This window comes from Phocoena phocoena, chromosome 1, assembly GCF_963924675.1.
Source record: "Phocoena phocoena chromosome 1, mPhoPho1.1, whole genome shotgun sequence".
NCBI classification, from domain to species: domain Eukaryota; kingdom Metazoa; phylum Chordata; class Mammalia; order Artiodactyla; family Phocoenidae; genus Phocoena; species Phocoena phocoena.
In genome coordinates, this window is record NC_089219.1 from 30,211,364 (window position 1) to 30,231,865 (window position 20,502).

A 20,502-nucleotide genomic window follows, 5' to 3' on the forward strand; every position below is an offset into this window, starting at 1 on the left:
CCCTTGGTTAAAACCTTTTCATGGCTTCCCGTTGCCCTTTAGGGAGACAAATATGTGTGGTAGTTAAGGGCACAAACGATCCAGAACTACCTTGTTCAAAATCCTACCTCTACCATTGATAAGCTGTGTCACCTTGCGCAGGTAGCTAAATTTCACTTGTCTCAACTTCCTCATCTATATAATAGAGGTAATAATAGTGCCCACCTAATACAATTGCTGTGAGAAGTAAATCACTTAATGTAAGGGGCTTGGCAAGTAATAAGGACTATGTAAGTAAAATCAGTAAGTCTAATACCATTAACTTTGTATTCACCTGCCCCCTGCTTACTTCTCCAGTCTCTGATCTCTCCATTTTCCAGGGTTCTGCAATTTCACTGGGAATCTAGGTAGGATTTTTATTTTTTTTTAATCTTGCTTGCTTGCTTGCTTTCCTTTTTTCTTGCATTCTTCTTTTTTTTTCTCCCCTCCCACGTTGCTTTGAAATTGTTTCTTCAATCGTGGATTTGTACTTTCAACAGGTTTGGAAAATTCACAGCTATCTTTCTTCAGATATGCCTCTGCCTCATTGTCTGTCTCCTTCTGTAACTTAGATTAAACATAAGACTCCTTGTTTTTTTTTTTTTTTTTTTTTTTGCGGTACGCGGGCCTCTCACCGCTGTGGCCTCTCCCGTTGCGGAGTACAGGCTCCGGACGCGCAGGCTCAGCGGCCATGGCTCACGGGCCCAGCGGCTCCGCGGCACGTCGGATCCTCCCGGACCGGGGCACGAACCCGCGTCCCCTGCATCGGCAGGGGAACTCCCAACCACTGCGCCACGAGGGAAGCCCAGAATCCTTTTTTTACCCACTGCTTTTTCCATCCTTTTGTCTCTGCCGCATTCTGGATTTCTTCTATGTGTTGAGCTTGTAAACTGGGGTCTTGCTAAATTCCTTTATTAATTGCAGGAGGTTTTTTGGTAGATTCCTTGGGATTTTTAATGTCGACAATCTGCAAATAGGGAGATTTATTTCTTTTTCCTTTCCAGTCTGTGTGCTTATTATGTCCTCTTCTTGCCTTACTGTGCTGGCTAGACTTCCAGTACTATGTTGAATAAGAATGGCCAGAGAAGATATCCTTGACTTGTTCCTTATCCTAAGAGGAAGGTATTCAGTCTTATCAGGTTGAGGAAGTTCCCCTCTATTCCTGCTTTACTGAGAGTTTTTATCATGAATGGGTGTTGAATTTTGTCAAATGCTTTTTCTGTATCAATTGACACGGTCATATGATTTTTATTCCTTAGCTTCTTCATTTATTTATTATTTTGGCTTTGTTGGGTCTTCGCTGCTACTCTTTGTTGCGCTGCGCGGGCTCCTCATTACAGTGCCTTCTCTTGTTGCGGAGCACGAGCTCTAGAGCGCAGGCTCAGTAGTTGTGGCGCATGGGCTTAGTTGCTCCGCCACATGTGGGATCTCCCTGGACTAGGGCTCGAACCCGTGTCCCCTGCACTGGCAGGCGGATTCTTAACCACTGCGCCACGAGGGAAGCCCCCTTAGCTTCTTGATATAGTAGATTACATTGATTCATTTTCAAATGTTGAACCAGCTTTGCATATCTGGAATAAATCCCTTGGCCATGTTATATAATTCTTTTTACATATTGCTAGATTCAATCTGCTAATATTTTATTGAAGATTTTAGAAGGTATGTTCATGGGATATTGGTCTGTAGTTTTTTTGGTTTTGTTTTGTTTTGTTTTGTACTGTTTGGTCTGGTTTTGGTATCAAAATAATAATGGCCTTATGAGTTGAGAGGTGTTCCCTGCTTTTCTAATTTCTGGAGATGGTACAGAATGGTGCTAATTCTTGTAATGATTGGTAGCATTCTTCAATGAAACCATCACCATCTGGGCCTAGATATTATTTGGGGAAGTCTTTTAATTACAAATTCAATTTTTTAAAATAGTTATAAGATTATTCAGATGATATATTTCATATCAGGTGAAGTTTTGTAGCTTATGGTTTTGGGGGAATTGATCCATTTCCTCTAAGTTGTTAAATTTATGTGCATGAATAATTTCTTTCGACCTACCTTCCAGTTCACTAATTCTCCCTGAAGCTTCTGTCAAAGGGATTTATTGATGGATTTAGTTATTGTATTTTTCATTTCTAAAAAGGTTCTAGTTGATCTTTTAAATAACTCCCATTTCACTTGTTGCCATTTCTTGTTCCCTGTGGGTATTTTTAAGTTTGTCATTTATTTCTTTGAAAATAGCAACCATGAACGTTTTATAGTACCTTGTAATTCAAGTATCTGAAGTCTTTGACAATCAGTTTCTGTTACCCGTTATTTCGATTGGTGAGAACCTTTTCTTGTATGCTTTTAAAAATACCAATTGTATCTTTGCAGGAAAATATGTGGAAATAACTGGAGGGGAGATAAAACGTCCCTTCCTCCAAAAAGTAATTTCATTTATTTATATCAGACACCTGAAGACACAAATAGTACAGGGTCGTTTTCTTCTTTTTTTCTTCTTCTTTTTTTCTTTGTATTTAGTACAGGGTCATCTTAAGCCAAGTTCAGGGCTTGATGTTTTCTGAGCTCCAGCCTGCAAATCCCTGGGAGAACTCAATTTCTGTTCCACCCTTATTCTGAAAGGTATAGCTCTCTGGCATGTCAGCTTTTTGTGGGAAACATGTTCTATTAGACTCATTGTATGTGGGCTTTGGGTTTTGATTTTTGTCCCATTCAATCCAGGGTAAGGTCTGATTTGCTAGAATCAAATATGGTTTGTCTTTATATCAAATGTGGTTTCCAGGCATCTCTGCTCCATTTCTCTCTGGATTATTGTTATCTTCACTTTTGGCCTGATAACTCTCTACTTACTTGTCAGTGCTTGGATGCCTTCAGACATTTTTTAATTTTTATTTTATCCAGAAATTTTAGCTGTTTTCAGCAGGAAGATTCATAAGAATAACTTAGTCAGTCATTAATAGAATTAATAGAAACCAGAAGTCTCAATCACCCTCTTTCCCCCATTGAACTTCAAGTGCTTCCAAAGCCTCATTTATCACCTTAGGCTTTTCTCAGTGCTAGTCTCTGTCTAGAAATATTTGCCTGTTTTGGCATCTGCAAAATGTAATGATAATAGAAGCCTGCCTCATAAGGTTATGAGGAGGAAATGAGTTAATGTATGCATTTGTGCAACATGTAGAATGCTCAGAACTGTGCCTTGTACATAGAAAGTGTTCCTAGACATTGGCCAGTTTTATTAGAGGTCTCAGTACATGCATTCTTAGGCTGCCCATGATCAAATATTTGTCAATTGTTCTGAATCAACATGATGATTTCCAACTAGTTCTGACTATGACTAGGTGAGGTGAGGATTTACCTAAGCCACACCCTACCCGTGAAAGTCCCACTCACTAGGATTTCCTTCAACATCCTGTGAATCAGGAAGTCTCATGGACCAGCTGTCTCTTCCCTCCTCAAAACTCTCCACGAGGCTCCAGTGGGGAGGTGAGAGGGAACAATTCAGATGAAAGACCACTGAACCAGGACTGAGGCCATTGCCATCCTAGCTCCACCACTGCCTTGCTGAGGGAACCTCAGGTAACAATTTCATAGGATCCTTTCCACATATTCCACTCCAGTCCTGTGGTCCCCTGGCCTGCTCAGTCTGAAACAACGTCCTCCTCTACTACTGGCTCAAAAATCTACCTGTTCTCTAAGGCATAGTTCAAATACCACCTCTTCTCAGCCATACAAAAGAATGAAATAACGCCATTTGCAGCAACATGGATGGACCTAGAGATTATCATACTAAATGAAGTAAGCCAGACAGAGAAAAACAAATATCATGTAATATCGCTTATATGTGGAATCTAAAAAAAAATGCAAATAAACTTATTTTACAAAACAAAAAGAGACCCACAGACATAGAAAAGTAACTTATGGTTATTAAAGGGGAAAGGGTGGGGGGAGGGATAAGTTAGGAGGTTGGGATTAACATATACACACTACTATATATAAAATAGATAACCAACAAGGACCTACTGTATAGCACAGGGAACTATACTCAATATTTTGTAATAACCTCTAAGGGAACAGAATCTGAAAAAAATATATATGTGTGTGTGTGTGTGTGTGCGTGTGTGTGTGTGTGTGTGTATAACTGAATCACTGTGCTGTACACCTGAAACTAACATACTGTAAATCAACTCTACTTCAATAAGATACAAATAAAAACTAAACACAAATACCATCTCTTGCAAAAGGTGTAGCGCACCTCCAAATTATTTCTCCGTTTCTAACTCACAGCTGTAAACCAATTGCTAGCATAGTAAGTTGATGTAACCATTGATTGATTGGATTAATTCACCTTAACTTTAGAGTAAATATGAACAAATCAACTGTCTTTTGAAATTGTTTCCGGGACTTCCCTGGTGGCACAGTGATTAAGAGTCTGCCTGCCAACACAGGGGACAGGGGTTCCATCCCTGGCCCCGGAAGATCCCACATGCCGCGGAGCAACTAAGCCTGTGTGCCACAACTACTGAGCCTGCACTTTAGAGCCCACGAGCCACAACTACTGAAGCCCGTGTGCCACAACTACTGAAGCCCGTGAGCCTAGAGCCCATGCTCTGCAACGAGAAGCCACCACAGTGAGAAGCCCACGCACCGCAAGGAAGAGTAGCCCCCGCTCGCCACAACTAGAGAAAACCCACATGCAGCAACGAAGACCCAACGCAGCCAAAATAAATGTAAAAAAAAAAAATTAAAATAAATAAATAAAATAGTTTGCCACTTGATAAATATACTAGAAAGTTGACCCAAGAGACCGAATGAAGCTTTAAATTCCAAAGCTTTAATTTAAGTCAAGTAGCCTGGGACTTCCCTGGTGGCGCAGTGGTTAAGAATCCGCCTACCAGTGCAGGGGACACAGGTTTGAGCCCTGGCCTGGGAAGATCCCACATGCCGTGGAGCAACTAAGCCTATGCGCCACAACTGCTGAGCCTGTGCTCTAGAGCCCATGAGCCACAATTGCTGAAGCCCACACACCTAGAGCCTGTGGTCCGCAACAAGAGAAACCACTGCAGTGAGAAGCCTGTGAACTGCAACGAAGAGTAGCCCCCACTCACCGCAACTAGAGAAAGTCCACACGCAGCAACGGAGACCAAGCGCAGCCATAAATAAATAAATAAATTTAAAATAAATAAATCAAGTGGCCTTCACTTGATATAAACTCACACACCCAGGAACACTGTGGGATCAGAACGTTCTTTCACAAGCAGGCATTACTGGCGTGTTATGTGCATGTCACACTTAGGCTCTGATGAACGTGGCATCATTTCGTTCCTCACATCCACTACTGATTTCCACAAAGGGAAGGATGTTAAAAAATATAACCATCTGTGCACCATATCAAATCATAAATTATATTTATATATGTTCTAAGCCTTTAAAAACCAAGCTGTATTGTATGTTGGCATTTCAGTACAATAACACACAAAAAATTTTTTCAGTTATCTGATTACTCTGCTTTTCCTTATCATCAGGATATAATAAAAGTATTTAAAAGTTAGATCACCAGTTGCTCTTAATGAGTTATCCTTTGTCAATGTCAGAAAGAGGGAATGAGAAAATGACTGGGAAGAGGCTCCTGGGGAAAATCTGAAGATTCTGTCCCATACCTCGGCAGAACTGTGGGCCGCCACAGAGGATTTGGGGGAGGGGCTCAGAAGCAAAGGGCCGTTTTGCAGATCGCTTGATTTTAACAGCTATGACTTGCAGACAAGATAGCCAGGGCGGAGAAAGGGTGGGTGATAAAGCAATTGCAAATAGCTAAAATGAACATCAGTTTCTAAGCAATGAATTAATTCAAGAAGAAAGTTTTAGGATTTTGTCAACTTCAAATGAGAAGTCTGCTGGTGATATCTGGCTTTGGAGATAAGTAGTATCTTTTCTTTCCCTTTCTCTTAAAAAATAAAAAGTGTGTGTGGGCAAGGAACACTGTCCCATATATCAATGTTTGGCATGAAGAATCTCTTAATCCAGGAAGCAAAAGTCTACTACACAACTGGGACCTTTTATTGAAAATGTAGGCAAGGACTTGCCTGGTGGCACAGTGGTTAAGAATCCACCTGCCAATTCAGGGGACACGGGTCCGAGCTCTGGTCTGGGAAGATTCCATATGCTGTGGAGCAACTAAGCCCGTGCGCCACAAAGACTGAGCCCGAGCTCTAGAGCCCTCGAGCCACAACTATTGAGCCCTTGTGCCACAACTACTGAAGCCCGCGCGCCTGGAGCCCGTGCTCCGGAACAAGAGAAGCCACCGGTATGAGAAGCCCTCACACCGCAACGAAGAGAGTAGACCCCCACTCGCCGCAACTACAGAAAGCCCGCGCGCAGCAACAAAGACCCAATGCAGCCAAAAACGAATAAATAAATGTATTAAAAAAAAATGTAGGCAAAGTGGTCATCTATCACAATGTTCACCAGGATGGTGCTTGAAGCCAAGCCTAAGGCTGCCAGGAAGCAGTAGTTACGCAAATTGAACACGGAGGCCCTGGAGTGAGATGCCAGATTAGCCCCTCATCCCAGGAAGAGAAAACCATCAGCCTGGATCAAGAGAAAAACTCATCAAAACACAACATTTTAGACATGCACGTGTGTAATAGTGCCTCCAGGGGCCAGGGCACATTGGGTGAGGATGCTAATTGCTCTTACATTGTTTCTTCCCTCATGTAACCTTTCACCTAATTAACCTTATTAAGTGTTCACTCTTCAAAGGGGATCTTTTTTCTTTTTCTTGCCATGACACACAGGTTGTGGGATCTTAGTTCCCAGGTAAGGGATCAAACCCGTGCCCCGTGCAGTGGACGTGTGAGTCTTAACCACTGGACCGCCAGGGAATTCCCCAAAGGGGAATCTTTTCATTTCTTTTGAATAAACATTAGTCAGCAGCCCACGATAGTCAACATTTAACCCTGAGTACATCTAAGTATGTGAGACCTCAGTGGAAAAACAGTGGTAAGGAAGACCATCTAATAATGTCATTAGTTTCCACCCAAGAGAAACAGTTAGCAGGAGCACTGACTTGCATCATCTCTCCTTCTTCCCATCCCATCCCCCATCACCACCTGAGGGTGAAACAGCAGGGACAGGGGTCAACTGGTATGAGGCCCACTATGTATAACCTGCCCCAACTCTTGACTATTCTGGGAAGGAAAACCCCTTCACTGCCAACTCAGAGAGCACTGCTGCTTCAACAGGACCATGGCTCACTCGCTGAAATTTGAAGATCTGGATTCCAGTGCAGGGTGAGTCCTATCACCCCCAGGGCACCCTCCACAACTGTCTACTTTTACCTCCAAAATATTGATACAAAGATTTCTTTAGCAGCAAATATACCTATGAACACAAGGTCCTCTGTGCTAGGAAAGAAGTACTCTTTGAAAGGGGGCTATATTTACAAGTTTTATTATTTTTTATTCCAAAAATACATATAAATGAAAACCTGCTCTTCAAATGCAGGGAGGCCTTTGCCTATAATGCAGTATTACATTTACATCACAAAACATTCTCATAGGAAAATCAATATGCAGCTCTTTCACACACAATTTTTTAAATATATACATACACACACACTCACACACACACACACACTCACACACACACACACACACACACACACATACACACGATGTAAGCAGTTATGACTTTTCTACTTACACATATTCCTCTGGTGGAAAATTAGGAAACTGGGCTATTCCCAATTGCCCAGGTAAATACAACCTCTCCGAACATTTTTTTAAAAAGATGAAAACGTAAACCACACAACACATACACGTTGTTAGAATAAAGCAAGGACCCTGCCACATAAATGACAGTGTGTTTCTCAAAGAAGGAAGAATGGAGATAACCTCTAAATAAAAATGCAAAGTTGAAGATCAAAATTGTTCTGTACATGCTCCATGGAGAAATCAGAGTTCTCTCACAGGAAACAGATCCACGACCCATTTCAGCCTCTCGTGACATGTAATCAGCACCCATTGGTAGTGGCCATGACCTTCCTGTACAGTCATAAGCTTAAGCAGGCTCCACAAAGCATCCGTTTAAGTCCAACAGTCAATAATGAGGTCATGTGGTAAATCTCCCCCACCCCCCTGCCCACCCCCAAACAACGAAGTGCAAAATCAATTTCTGTGACTCAAGAGCTCAACCAGGTCAAAGCTTTGGTATACTCGGGAGGCTGTTTTGGTGATAACCAAAGCTTAGTAAGATTCTCTGTTCAGGGGTCTGCCCCCAAGACAAAAACAAACCCGGTCCACAAAGCTTAACAACGATATAAATAAAGTAACTGTACAAAGAAAGCAAGCCACAATCCCCTTCAACCAGGGCTTTATAGTTTCCTGCACAGTAGTTCTGAAAGCACCAACTCAAGCCACGATGCTTCTACTAAAACACGATGTGTTGGTGAGACTGTTCAGAAAACAAATGCCCACAGCATGTGCATGTGGCTGATGTGCCACAGAGAAAAGTTCAACCAAACATAAGTCAGTTTTCTTACACTGAAACGTAAGCCGGTCAGCAACAGAAGAAAGACTTAAGGCAATAAGAGGCGTTACAGAGAGCACGGCGGTGCCCCGAGTCAATCCCAAAGCTTTCGCAGGAAGAAAAGGTCTCTCGAGAGTTTGGCTTGTGCTTCAGTCTGCTAGCTGTCAGATACCTCCCCCTCGTCGTCACCCTCGTCTCCCCTGTCCACTTCAGATGTGTCCGAGGACTCGTGGAGCAGGACGTACTCTCTGCTGCTGAACCCAAATTTAAGGACATCCTTTTCCTTCAGTTCGTAGTATCTCTGTGGCTCAATTCGCTTGTTGTTCAGGAACGTTCCATTGCCTGAGCCAAGGTCAATGATGTAGGGCTTCACCCTGCGGCCAACTGTCCCATCAGCACGGGTATATTCCACGAGCCTAGCAGAGATAAAGGAGCGAAACCTGTGAGTGAAATCCTGCCTCAGATCATCCAGCTCTTTGCTAACACAGTCTGGACGATGTAAACAACCTGGCTTAGACACAGTTCAAGTTCAAACTCTAGGAAGTCAAGGGAAAGGCACGGCCATGGATTCAGAAATTGGGAGCAAGTAGAAATGGTGAGAACTGGTCACTGGGCGGGGAGGATTCATGGTAGATCAAAGCTTAAAATGCAGAATCCAAGGCCTCTTGCCATGGTTGAGAAATGCATTTTTTGCATTTTTTGACACTTTTTGCATTGCTTATAATCAATATAATGCTTCTTTTACCTATATCTCAACATACTTTAGCTCCTGCCCCAATGGGAATAAACCAGTGGATTTGGACTTCAGAGTCAAGGGAACAGATGAGATGATCAAAACTGTTCAAATCAAAATTGATTTGAGCCAGAGTTCTACTACAGCGATCATTTATTAGGCAAGCCACTTGGCTTTGCTGAGCTTCATATTCTCATCTGTCAAACGGGGTATTAATACCTGTCCTCGCCCCCCCACTGGATTGTTGTGAACATCCAACAATGACAGACGTACTGTGGAAACTGTCAAGATACAGATTCAGCTAACATATGCCAGGCACTCTCAGCTTTATTTCCATTTAACCCTCATAACAGCCCCGCGAGGCAGGTAGAAACCGAGGCCCAGAAGACTGGCTCGCCCCAGGGCAGACACCTGGTAAGTGGCAGTGGCAGGATTCAAAATCTGGATTTCTGACACCAAGTTCCAGTCTGTTACACAAATGTAAGCAATTATTTGTGGAAAGTGATTATTCGTTAGGTGAATAATACTCCTTAAGACGAACACTAGATACGAGGGGTATGGGCTTCTTGCGCACACACCGGCACACAGACCTCAGCGATCCTAAGTAACCGAGATGCCGGGCTCCTACCGGCACTTCAGGTTCCCTCTGCAGATGTACACTCACCGGTACTGAAAGACGGCGTGCTGCTTTGAACAGGAGGGGTGATCGATGGGAATGTCTGCGATGCGGCGGTGTCGGCCCAGGAGGTAAGCGCTCTGTCGGTGGATGTACATCACTGGAAGCACCTCATCATTTTTAAAGGGGTAGAGACGCCACCGTTTTTTGGGGATACGTGCTTCCGGGGGCTCGCTGTATTTAATGACTACACCCCGAAAGGTGTTGGTGTCCTCAAGAAGTGCCCCAGAAAGTTCAAAGCTTGGCTTTTCTTTAACAGGCACTTCTTTGTCTTTGTTGTTGCTGCCAGGGCCAGGCTGAGGAAGTGAGTCCTGAGATGCGTTACCGCCGGCTTCGTTCTTCTGGCGGTGCTCCCGGCGCCGGGTGTTGTGAAACTCCCGCTCAGCTTCCTGCGCCTGTAGGTTCTGGGCATCTCGATCCCGTCCCTGAGGCTGCCCGCTGCCAGGCCTCTCGCCCGAGCTTCTCCTCTGGTGGGAGTGGCCGCGGTGTCTGTCTCGGTTACTGTTCCTAGCTCGCCTGTGTTCCTGTCCTGAGGGTTCTCGGTGTGGCCGATCCTCCCGGCCTCTCCGGGGATGATCCTCACGTTCCTGAAATTCAAACAGATTCAAGAAAGTAAAGGCCGTGCATAGTCTATGAAGAGAGCCGCAGTCAAAAAGTCATTTGTGCTTTGGACTTTGGCATTCAGAGCAAAATGTCCCACAGAAATAAGGTTACCAGTGGTGGTCATGTCCCCTTGCAAGGCCACCACACAGAACAGGTGCCCTAGGCTGCTGCCCAGCTATAGCGCTAACAGTGCACACCCACGTTCAGAGCCCAAGAAACAAGAACACCTATAGGCAAACTTAGAGGGACATGCATACAGAATCAGAACTAACAGAGAGAGTTAAGTAGTCACATACAAGATAATTACGTAAAAAAAAAAGCTAGCTTTCTCTTATGCCCAAAAGGAAAATGTAATAGTAATTTTAAAAGATCCGATTTCAATACCCAGAATAAAATTAAGAAATATGCAAGACATATAAGAGACATATAGTGCTCGCTTCAGCAGCACATATACTAAAATTGGAACGATAGAGAAGACTAGCATGGCCCCTGTGCAAGGATGACACGCAAATTCGTGAAGCATTCCATATTTTTTAATTTGTGGGTTTTCTTCTCCTGTTTTTCTGCCTTGTGTCAATTTTATTATTAGTGTAGCCATAAGAACTCAAGAGGGGTAGCAACAGTACCATGACAGGTTTATCCTGACAAAAATAAACAAGCAGTTAATTTTTAAACATTAAAAAAAATAAGAAACCTATAAAAATTTACTACAGTTGACCCTTGAATAATGAGGGGGTTAGGGGCACAGGGGCACCAACACTCCAACTAGTTGTAGTCGGCCCTCTGTATACCTGGTTCCTCTGTATTCAAGGGTCCGAATCCACAGATTCAACCAACAGGGGACACGGAGTACTGCAGTATCTACTACTGAAAAACAATCTGCATATAAGTGGACCAGTGCAATTCAAACCCATGTTGTTCAAGGGTCAACTGTAACAGATATATTTTTTAAAGATCTGAAAAAAATGAGGAAACACGATGGTTTCTTAAAATAGACTCAGCACTGAAAATCAGCACAGGAGATAATGGGCAAAGGATATTAACAAGGAATTATCAGAACAAATAAATATTTAATGAACACACGACGATAGGCTTACCCTGATTAATCTAATAACTAAGGCATTAGAGTTCAAGAGGGGGGCCCCCGCACACTATGAGCAAGGCTGCTCCTCCTGGAAAGGGGTAGAGAGGAAATCCTGAGCACCAGGACTGAGACCTTGTCTCCACTCCCCCACCAATCCCACCCCCGCCTCAAGGCCTTCTCCCTACCATACACAGGGGTCAAGTAGGGGTCTGCTTGCTCAGAGCAGGACCCAGTTTTCCTAGACTTCCAAGCCTCCAGAGACAAGTGACAAGAGGCAGGGAGCCTCAGACACCCAACCCTCCTACCCCAAGACATTCACAAGTTTGCCACCACCATCTGCCTTGAGCTCACCAGAACTCATCTCATTATGCCCTTTATCCCTGATTAAATGAGTCACTGTAAGAAGTCACAGATTCCAGGTCATCACCTCTACCTCCCTTGTACTCTAATCCCCATAAGGCTCTGTACATCAAGGATTCTGTCCCCAAATCTGTCCCCTTCTTCAACTCCTGAAGCTGTTGTTGCACTATGCCCCCTGGAATGGAAGCCTCGGCAAAACTGATCTACATCCTCCAGATCATTCCCATCTCCTTTCGCTCTAACAGAACCCTGGCTCTGCCCTGAGCACACTGCTCCCCTGCAGCTCCTCAAATGGTGGCTGTTTTTCTCCCTCTGAACTCCCCCAACTCCCACCATCTCTGGGTCTGGACATATGGCAGGTGTCATCCTTGCTTCTCACTGGGTCCGGACATATGGCAGGTGTCGTCCTTGCTTCTCACTGCCAATTCCAGAACACGCCCCACCCTTTTCTTTCTCCCTAAAAAACCCAGCTGTGAATCTCACGTAAGACCACTGTCACCCATTACTCTCAGTGCTGCTGTCATTTACTAATCCTGAGTCACTTCCCCTCACTTTGTGCCAGTTTCACTTCCAGCTCAAGTCATTCTCTCCAGCATTACTCTTGGTCATTTCGATAACGTGCTGGCATCTCTGTTCTTTGCATTTCTCTCCTCCCATTACCTTACTTGTCTCCTCCCTTCTCTTCAGCCACTCACCCCCATGGTTATACATGGACTTCTTCATTTCTAATAACTGCAACCCCTCTATAATTTCCATTTTAAGCAGTCCTCCTTCTGCCCATCTTTCCAGCTCACACTTTACCCAACTCTAACAATCCTTATCCCAATAAGACTCATCCAAGCCTTTGATCCTCTTACCTTTGCACAGTCCCTCGCTCTCTTCCCTTCCTAACTTAAATGCCATGGTCAAGGGCTTCCCTGGTGGCACAGTGGTTGAGAGTCCGCCTGCCGAAGCAGGGGACACGTGTTCGTGCCCCGGTCCGGGAAGATCCCACATGCCACGGAGCAGCTGGGCCCGTGAGCCATGGCCACTGAGCCCGTGCGTCCGGAGCCTGTGCTCCGCAACGGGAGAGGCCACAACAGGGAGAGGCCCGCGTACCACAAAAAAAAAAAAAATCCATGGTCAAACAGTATGATCACTCCCATGTGGAGATATTCAAATCCTTTGCCCCTATGCCATTCTGTTGCACCGTCCTGGCAAAACCACAATCAGCATTAAGCACAGCAAAGTGGCTAGAGAAAAAACACAAACCATTCTGAATGGTCCTACCTTAGAAGCATGACCCCAAGCCTCCTTAATGATGCCCAGCAAACATCCTACATTTTCTTGATCTATTCATTCTCCCAGATGACTGTTTTACCACTTCTCTGTCCTCAAATCTCCTACATGGTCTTCCCCATCCCTTATTTACTCAGAAGGGATTTTCTACATCCACCCACCCATCAGTATCTGTACCCGTATACTCTGTCTTCCCTCCCTGTGACCATAAGGAAACTATCTGTGCTTCTACCTAAAGCCAATTCCTACATCTGGGAGCTTCCCTCTCATCCAGAATATCACTCCAGTGATTCTCATCTCTCTTGTCCATAATCTGCTTCCCCGTTCTGCACTGGATCATTCTCATCGGCACAGGCACCTGTTCTTCTCTAGAACTCATCTCCCATGTCAGCTTCCACCCTATTTCTTCACTCCTCTTTGAGTAAAACTCCTCAAAACAGTTTGGTTTTAATCAGTCTCCAATTCTTCTCCCATCTTCTTTTGAACCCTCCAATTAGGCTTCATCCTTACTACTCCACTAAAATTGCTGGTCAAGGTCACCAATGACCTCCACGTTGCTAAATCCAATGAGCAATTCTGTCTTCGTTTCCAAAAAGTGTATACCAGGCAAAATTAGTAGACACTATGGAGAGAATATGACAAATTACAAAACCAGATAACACAAAATAACTAAGATTTCAACATATACTCTCAATTATTGATAAGTAGGATAATATATATTTTTTAATGAACATCTTTGCATAGAATACACACACACACACACACACACACACGCCCCAAAACATAAAGGAAAAGAAGATAACGTTAAGTATAACAGAACCTTGAAGTATAAATATCAAACTATTAAAATGGCTACTTCTGGGGAATGAGGTGATTTTTTTGTTTGTGGGAAGGGGTGCGATTTTGAGGCTAATGAAAAAAGTAACCATACACTACATAAACCATACTCTCACTTTCTATTTTACAGAATTCTGTGTTATGATGAACAAGCAAACGATAAATTTATTTTTTCTGAGGTTTCCACAATCCTGTTCCCCTCCTCCTTTTTTTTTAATTGAAGTATAATCGATTTACAATGTTGTGTTAGTTTCAGGCGTATAGCAAAGTGATTCAGTTATACGTACACACACACCCACACACATATATTCTTTTTCAGATTCTTTTCCATTATAGGTTATTACAAGATATTGAATATAATTCCCTGCGCTAGATAACTTTATTTTTTTAATGGTGGCTGAGTGGCGCAGAGGAGAATATCTGTAAGTACAAGTCATGCTTAAGTCAGAGGCTGTGTGCACTCTTACAATCCAGGTGAAAGTCACTGACTTTCAGCTGCCTGTCAAGCGCTCAAACCCTTTTGCTCAAGAGCCACTTCCAAGTTTCTAGCTGATTAATACAATGAAATCAGCTTTTTAAAAGATAATTTGAGGTCAGGAGGGAAGTTAGCATAGAAAAGCAAACTAAGACACTTCAAAATAACAATAATCACAAAACAGTTCCATGCTGTAAGCCCCAGGATTCACTGTAAAGTGCTGATTTAGAAACCAGAGGTAAAGAGCTGCAAGTTGAAAAAGTCAAACATACATACATATATATAAATAAATGAATAAATGAGGGAGTAAAATGGTGTTTACTAGGAGATGGGGGGCGAGAGGGTAAGACTGATGGTATTTAAGGGTACAAACTTGTAACGAGTAGTAAATAAGCCACAGAGATCTAATGCACAGTATAATGAATACAGACAATAATACTGCACTATAATGATGTAACGTGGTAAATACTGCTTCAATGGCAATCGTATTACAATATATAAATGTATCGAAGGAACACAGCTTTGCACCTTAAATCTACAAAATGTAACACGCCAAAATTATTAAATCAAAAAAGTAGCAAGTTGTACATAAACACACACACACACACACAAAACTACAAGTGGTTTGAGAGGTTCTATCTGGGTACTGGGGTTCCAGTGGCTGAATTCTGAGATAGCCAAGGCGGTGCCTGACCGATTCATATAACAGACCATCAAGACTGTCTGGCTTTGTATCTTTTTAGGTAGCAGACAGTTGGCCCACAGTATCTCAAAATCATAAGAAAATCCATTTTCTTAATGCCAGTGTCTCTATTTGCACTTTGTAACAAAGAGCTTCTTTAAAAAGAAGACTGAATGCTTGTCCATCAGGACTGAGGGCAAAAGGCAAGAGCGTCTGCTCTCACTACTCTTATTCCACATAGTGCTGAAGTCCTAGACAGTGCAGCAAGATAAAACAAAATGCATACACACTGTAAAGGAAGAAATAAAACTGTGCCTATTTGCAGATATGATTATCTATGTAGAAAATCCCAAGTAATCTACCAAAAACCTCCTAAAATAAATGAATGAGTTCAGTAAGGTCACAGGATATAAGATAAACATACAAAAATCAATTATATTTCTATGTACTAGCAATGAACAAGTAAACAATGAAATTTAAAATATCACTTACAGTCACTAAAACAAATTACTTAAGTGTAAATCTGGGGGCTTCCCTGGTGGCGCAGTGGTTGAGAGTCCGCCTGCCGATGCAAGGGACAGGGGTTCGTGCCCCAGTCCGGGAAGATCCCACATGCCACGGAGCGGCTGGGCCCGTGAGCCATGGCCGCTGAGCCTGCGCGTCCGGAGCCTGTGCTCCACAACAGTGAGAGGCCCGCGTACCAAAAAAAAAAAAAAAGTGTAAATCTAACAAAACACGTATGGGACTTGTACACTGAAAACTACAAACACTGATGAAAGAAATCAAAGAGCTAAATAAACGGAGACACACCTATGTTCACAGACTAGAAGACTCAATATAATAATAATTTAAAAAACCCGACTCACCCCAAAATACAAGTTTAACACTATTCCAATCAAAATCTTAACAAGATTTTTTTAATAGATATAAACAAGATTGTTCCCACCTTATAGTAAAACAAATTTAAAATAGACCAGGGACTTACATGAAAAACATTAAGGAAAAAACAAATCTTCAGGATCTAGGGCCAGGGAAAAAGTTCTTAGATATGACACCAAGAGCATAATCTACAAAAAGAAAAACAGATAAGCTGGACTCCATCTAAATGAAAACTTTTGCTCTGAGAAAAATCCTGTTAAGAGAATGACCAGAAAAGATACAGACTGGAAGAAAATACTGGCAAACCACTCACCCCAAAAGGCTTAGTATCTAAGAATATTAAAAAAGAACTCTTAAAACTCAATAGTAAAAAATCCCCAATAATCCATCTAGAAAATAGGCAAAAGATCTGAAGACACATGTCACCTGAGAGGAAATACAGATGGCAAATAAGCGCATGAAAAGATGTTCAATATCATTAGCCATTAGGTAAATGCAAATTAAGATCACAATACCACTATCCCACCTGTAAGAATGGTTAAAATTAAAAAATGGTGCCAGTAACAAATGCTGGGTCACTCACATGACAGGTGGAAATGTAAAACGGTACAGCCACTGTTATGGACTGAATCGTGCCCCCAAATTTATATGTTGAAGTCCCAACCTCCACATCTTACAATGTAACCAAATTTTTTGTAGATAAGCTCTTTGAAGAACTGATTGAGTTAAAATGAGTGAGACCCTAACCCAATACGGCTGATGTGGTTAAAGGAGGAGCTAGGAGCCAGGGATAGGAGCACAGAGGGAAAGGCTATGTGAGGGCACAGTGGAGAAGGCAAGCCAAGGAGAGAGGCCTCAGGAGAAACCAAACTGCTGAAACTTTGATCTCGGACTTCTAGCCTCTAGAACTGTGTGAAAATTATAGGTTCCGTTGTTTGAGGCAGCCAGTCTGTGGAATTTTGTTATGGAAGGCCTGGCAAACTAACACAGCACTCTGGGAAACAGTCTGGCAATGTCTTAAAAAACAATTAAACCCACAACTACCATACCATCCAGCAGTTGCACTCCCGGGCATCTGCCCCAGAGAAAACAAAACTTACGTTCGCACAAACACCTGCCCACAAATGTTTACATAGCAGCCTTACGTCTAACAGCCAAAAAACTGGTAACAACCCAGATATTCTTTAACGGGCAAATGGTTAAATCCACACCACTGAATACGACTCAGCAATAAAAAGGAATGAACTACGGAGAGAGGCAACAACCTGAATGAATCTCTAAAGAATTCTGCTGAGTGAAAAAAGGCAATCCCTAAAGGCTTGTACTGTGAGATTCCATTTACACAGCATGCTTGAAGTGACAAAATTATAGAAATGGAGAGGAGATTAGAAGCTGCCAGGAGTTGAGGGGTAAGGGTGGCAGGGAACTGGCTGTGACTATAAAAGGACTACACGAGGGATCCTTGTGATGGAAATGTTTTTTTCCTTGACTGCTCTGATGTCAACGTTTTGACTGTGATACTGTTCTATAGTTCTGTAAGATGTTACCATTGGGAGAAACAGCCACTTCTGTATTATTTCTTACAACTGCATGTGAATCAACAATTACCTCAAAATAATAGGTTTAACTTAACAAAGCAAGCAGGAAAAAAAAACAAACCAGTTTTTAGAAAAGCCCATCGCAAGTACAGGAGAACACATACACAACACTCTTTAGCTATGATGGGACAGGCTCTAGGTTTGGGGCCAGTATGAAAACATCTCAATCCACTTACCTGCTTTACTTTGACCATTGAGTGGTGAGGACTTCGGCTTCTCTTACTCCGGGGAGACTTGCTTCTTCTCCCTGAGGACTTGTTTTTCTTTCTGGCTGGAGACCTGTTCAGAGAATGACACACGCAGATTTTATCTCAATTTTCATTCCCTAATAGAAATTAGCTTCAAGTATCAGGCTTACCTACTAACACAAACACCACATTTGTGCAGGTCTCTGCTGATCACACTAAAGGAGTAAGGAGCTTCACTTTTCTAGCCCTAATGTCTTCCACATACATAATTGCCTGATGGAACTTCTCACATAGATGACATAACTCTAGATTCCCATCCCCTCAAGAAACTTTCCTCTGTCTTTGCCATCTGGGTAACTGGCGCCACCCCATCCACCCTGTTCCTCAGGCCAAAAACCTAGAAGTCACCCTTGATTCTTTTTCTCCTCACCACGAGCAGCCCCCCACGCTCCTCTCCCACACAATCACACTCACTCACTCAATCAATCAGCAAGTTCTCTGGCTCTATTTCCTCCATCTCCCACCTCATTCCAACCACCCTCCTTGATCTCCTGGATCCACCCCCCATTTCTAGAAGGAACACAATTGATTCCACTTCAAGTTCTTTGCACAGGCTGTTCCCTCTGCCTAGACCTTTACAAAGCTGGATTATTCTTACCATTCAGGTCTCAGGTCAAATGGTGGACTTTTCAGAGAGTGGTTCAGGGAGAACCACTTCCCTCTACCCTCTCACTATCACATTACTGTTTTAACCTACCCCTAATACTTGTTACTAACTGAAACTTTTTTTTTAATTTAATTTGCTTGTTATTTTGTCTCAGAGCTACAGCACGGTCAGTTTCACCAAGGTAGAGATCATCTACAGTGTTCATCCTTGCCGCCCCAGAACCTAGCACGGTCTTCTTTTTTCTACATATACATATGTATATTTTTAAAAGTGTTACATAGATATTTTTCCACATTATTTTATAACCTACGATGGTCTTTAGCACATAATAGGTACTCAGTAAAACTACGTCGAATGAATTAATAAATGAACGAGTTTAACAAGAGACAATATTTTTCCACAGAATATTAGACAGATCGCCTAGGCCCTCGATATGTAAACTTCTCGGGGAAGATAACTGAAAAGATAACTCCCGCACTCCGTTTGCAGGCAAATGGGGAAAATCTTTCATTTCAACTTAAACGATCATTGCTTAACGAACAACTTAAACTGGACCATACCCGGTGAAATGCTGGGTACCCAGAAATGGAGGGACGAGATCCTGTCCAGCAGGCATTAGGCGCTTAACGCCCAACTATTACTTAAGTGACAGGTACCAGAGTAAACGTTCCTTAACACAAGCACAACCGGTCACTTCTATCGCCTTAGGATTAAGTCCAAGCTGCAGCGCTCAGCGTTCAAGGTGTGTTTCTGGTTCCAGCCCTGTCCTCCTTTCTCAATGAACCCGACCTAAGGTCCACCCCGGGCTGCTTCTCACTTACCGGCTACCTCCTCGGGCTCGGTTCCCGCGGTGACTCGGGCGGCCCGACTCGCCAGCCGGTGGGGACGGGCTACCGCCGGAGGAGTCCGGGCGGCGGTGCACGGGAGGCGCGGATTCCGGGCTGAGGCGCTCCTGCTTCACCACCACCGCCGCCACCATGTCCCCGTCCCGGTGCCTTCGTCGGCTCCCCCGATCCCGCTCGCTCTTCACCTCCTTCATACTAAGAGACCTGCGGAGCCCAGGAAAAAGATGTCCGTAGCACTCCTGTCCCCGAAGGAAATGACGGACCTGACGCTAGGACTTCCGCTTCCGAGTGCACGCTCTCCCAGAAACCCTCGCGGCGGAGATAACGCGATACGATTCTGGAGTGGGAGGGGCTTTAGTGACCCGACTCGAGAGGCAAGAGATTTAAGTTTCAAAAGCAAACTTTTGTGAAAAAGCTACTCTCAACTTTGGGCACTTAGGTTGTTTCCGTCTCCGGGCTATTGTAAATAGAGCTGCAATGAACATCTTGGTACATGACTAGAGGCATGGACATATATACACTACCAAACGTAAGGTAGATAGCTAGTGGGAAGCAGCCGCATAGCAGTGATATCAGCTCTGTGCTTTGTGACCGCCTGGAGGGGTGGGATAGGGAGGGTGGGAGGGAGGGAGATGCAAGAGGGAAGAGATATGGGAACATATGTATATGTATAACTGATTCACTTTGTTATAAACAGAAACTAACACACCGTTGTAAAGCAATTATACCCCAATAAAGATGTTAAAAAAAAAAAGTTACTCTCAAGGATGTTTGTTGCCCTGTTAAAGTAATTACGGAGCACAGAGACAACCTACATGCCCAGCGATAGGAAAGATGTTATGTCGCCATTCGCAATGCTATTTACAAACTATATGACAAATGGAAAAAACCCTGACTTGTTAAACGAAAGAAGCAAGATACAAAATTGTGCGCAGTGTGTGATTACATTTACGTTTGGGAATACCAAGGAAAGAGGAAGAGAAGGAAATGCAATCACAGATGGTAGCCCGTGGGCAAATCATTAGTATTTCCCCTCTGTTCTTGCGCTTTCTGTTATGTTGTCAT

At 43.3% G+C, this 20,502-nt stretch overlaps 1 protein-coding gene and 1 non-coding gene across 2 annotated transcripts; one reads left to right on the plus strand and one right to left on the minus strand.

Annotated features, from left to right (window-relative positions):
- Positions 1 to 8,504: 8,504 nt before the first annotated feature.
- On the minus strand, positions 8,505 to 19,631 carry SNIP1 (Smad nuclear interacting protein 1). The gene is made up of 4 exons (XM_065893576.1): positions 19,414 to 19,631; positions 17,914 to 18,016; positions 9,930 to 10,528; positions 8,505 to 8,948 (listed from the first exon to the last, which is right to left on the minus strand). The coding sequence occupies exons 1-4, from the start codon at positions 19,629 to 19,631 to the stop codon at positions 8,690 to 8,692; spliced, it is 1,179 nt and encodes a 392-aa protein (XP_065749648.1). The 3' UTR covers positions 8,505 to 8,689.
- Positions 10,974 to 11,078, plus strand: LOC136140425 (U6 spliceosomal RNA). The gene has a single exon (XR_010657610.1). It is a non-coding gene; the product is annotated as a U6 spliceosomal RNA (small nuclear RNA).
- Positions 19,632 to 20,502: the final 871 nt, after the last annotated feature.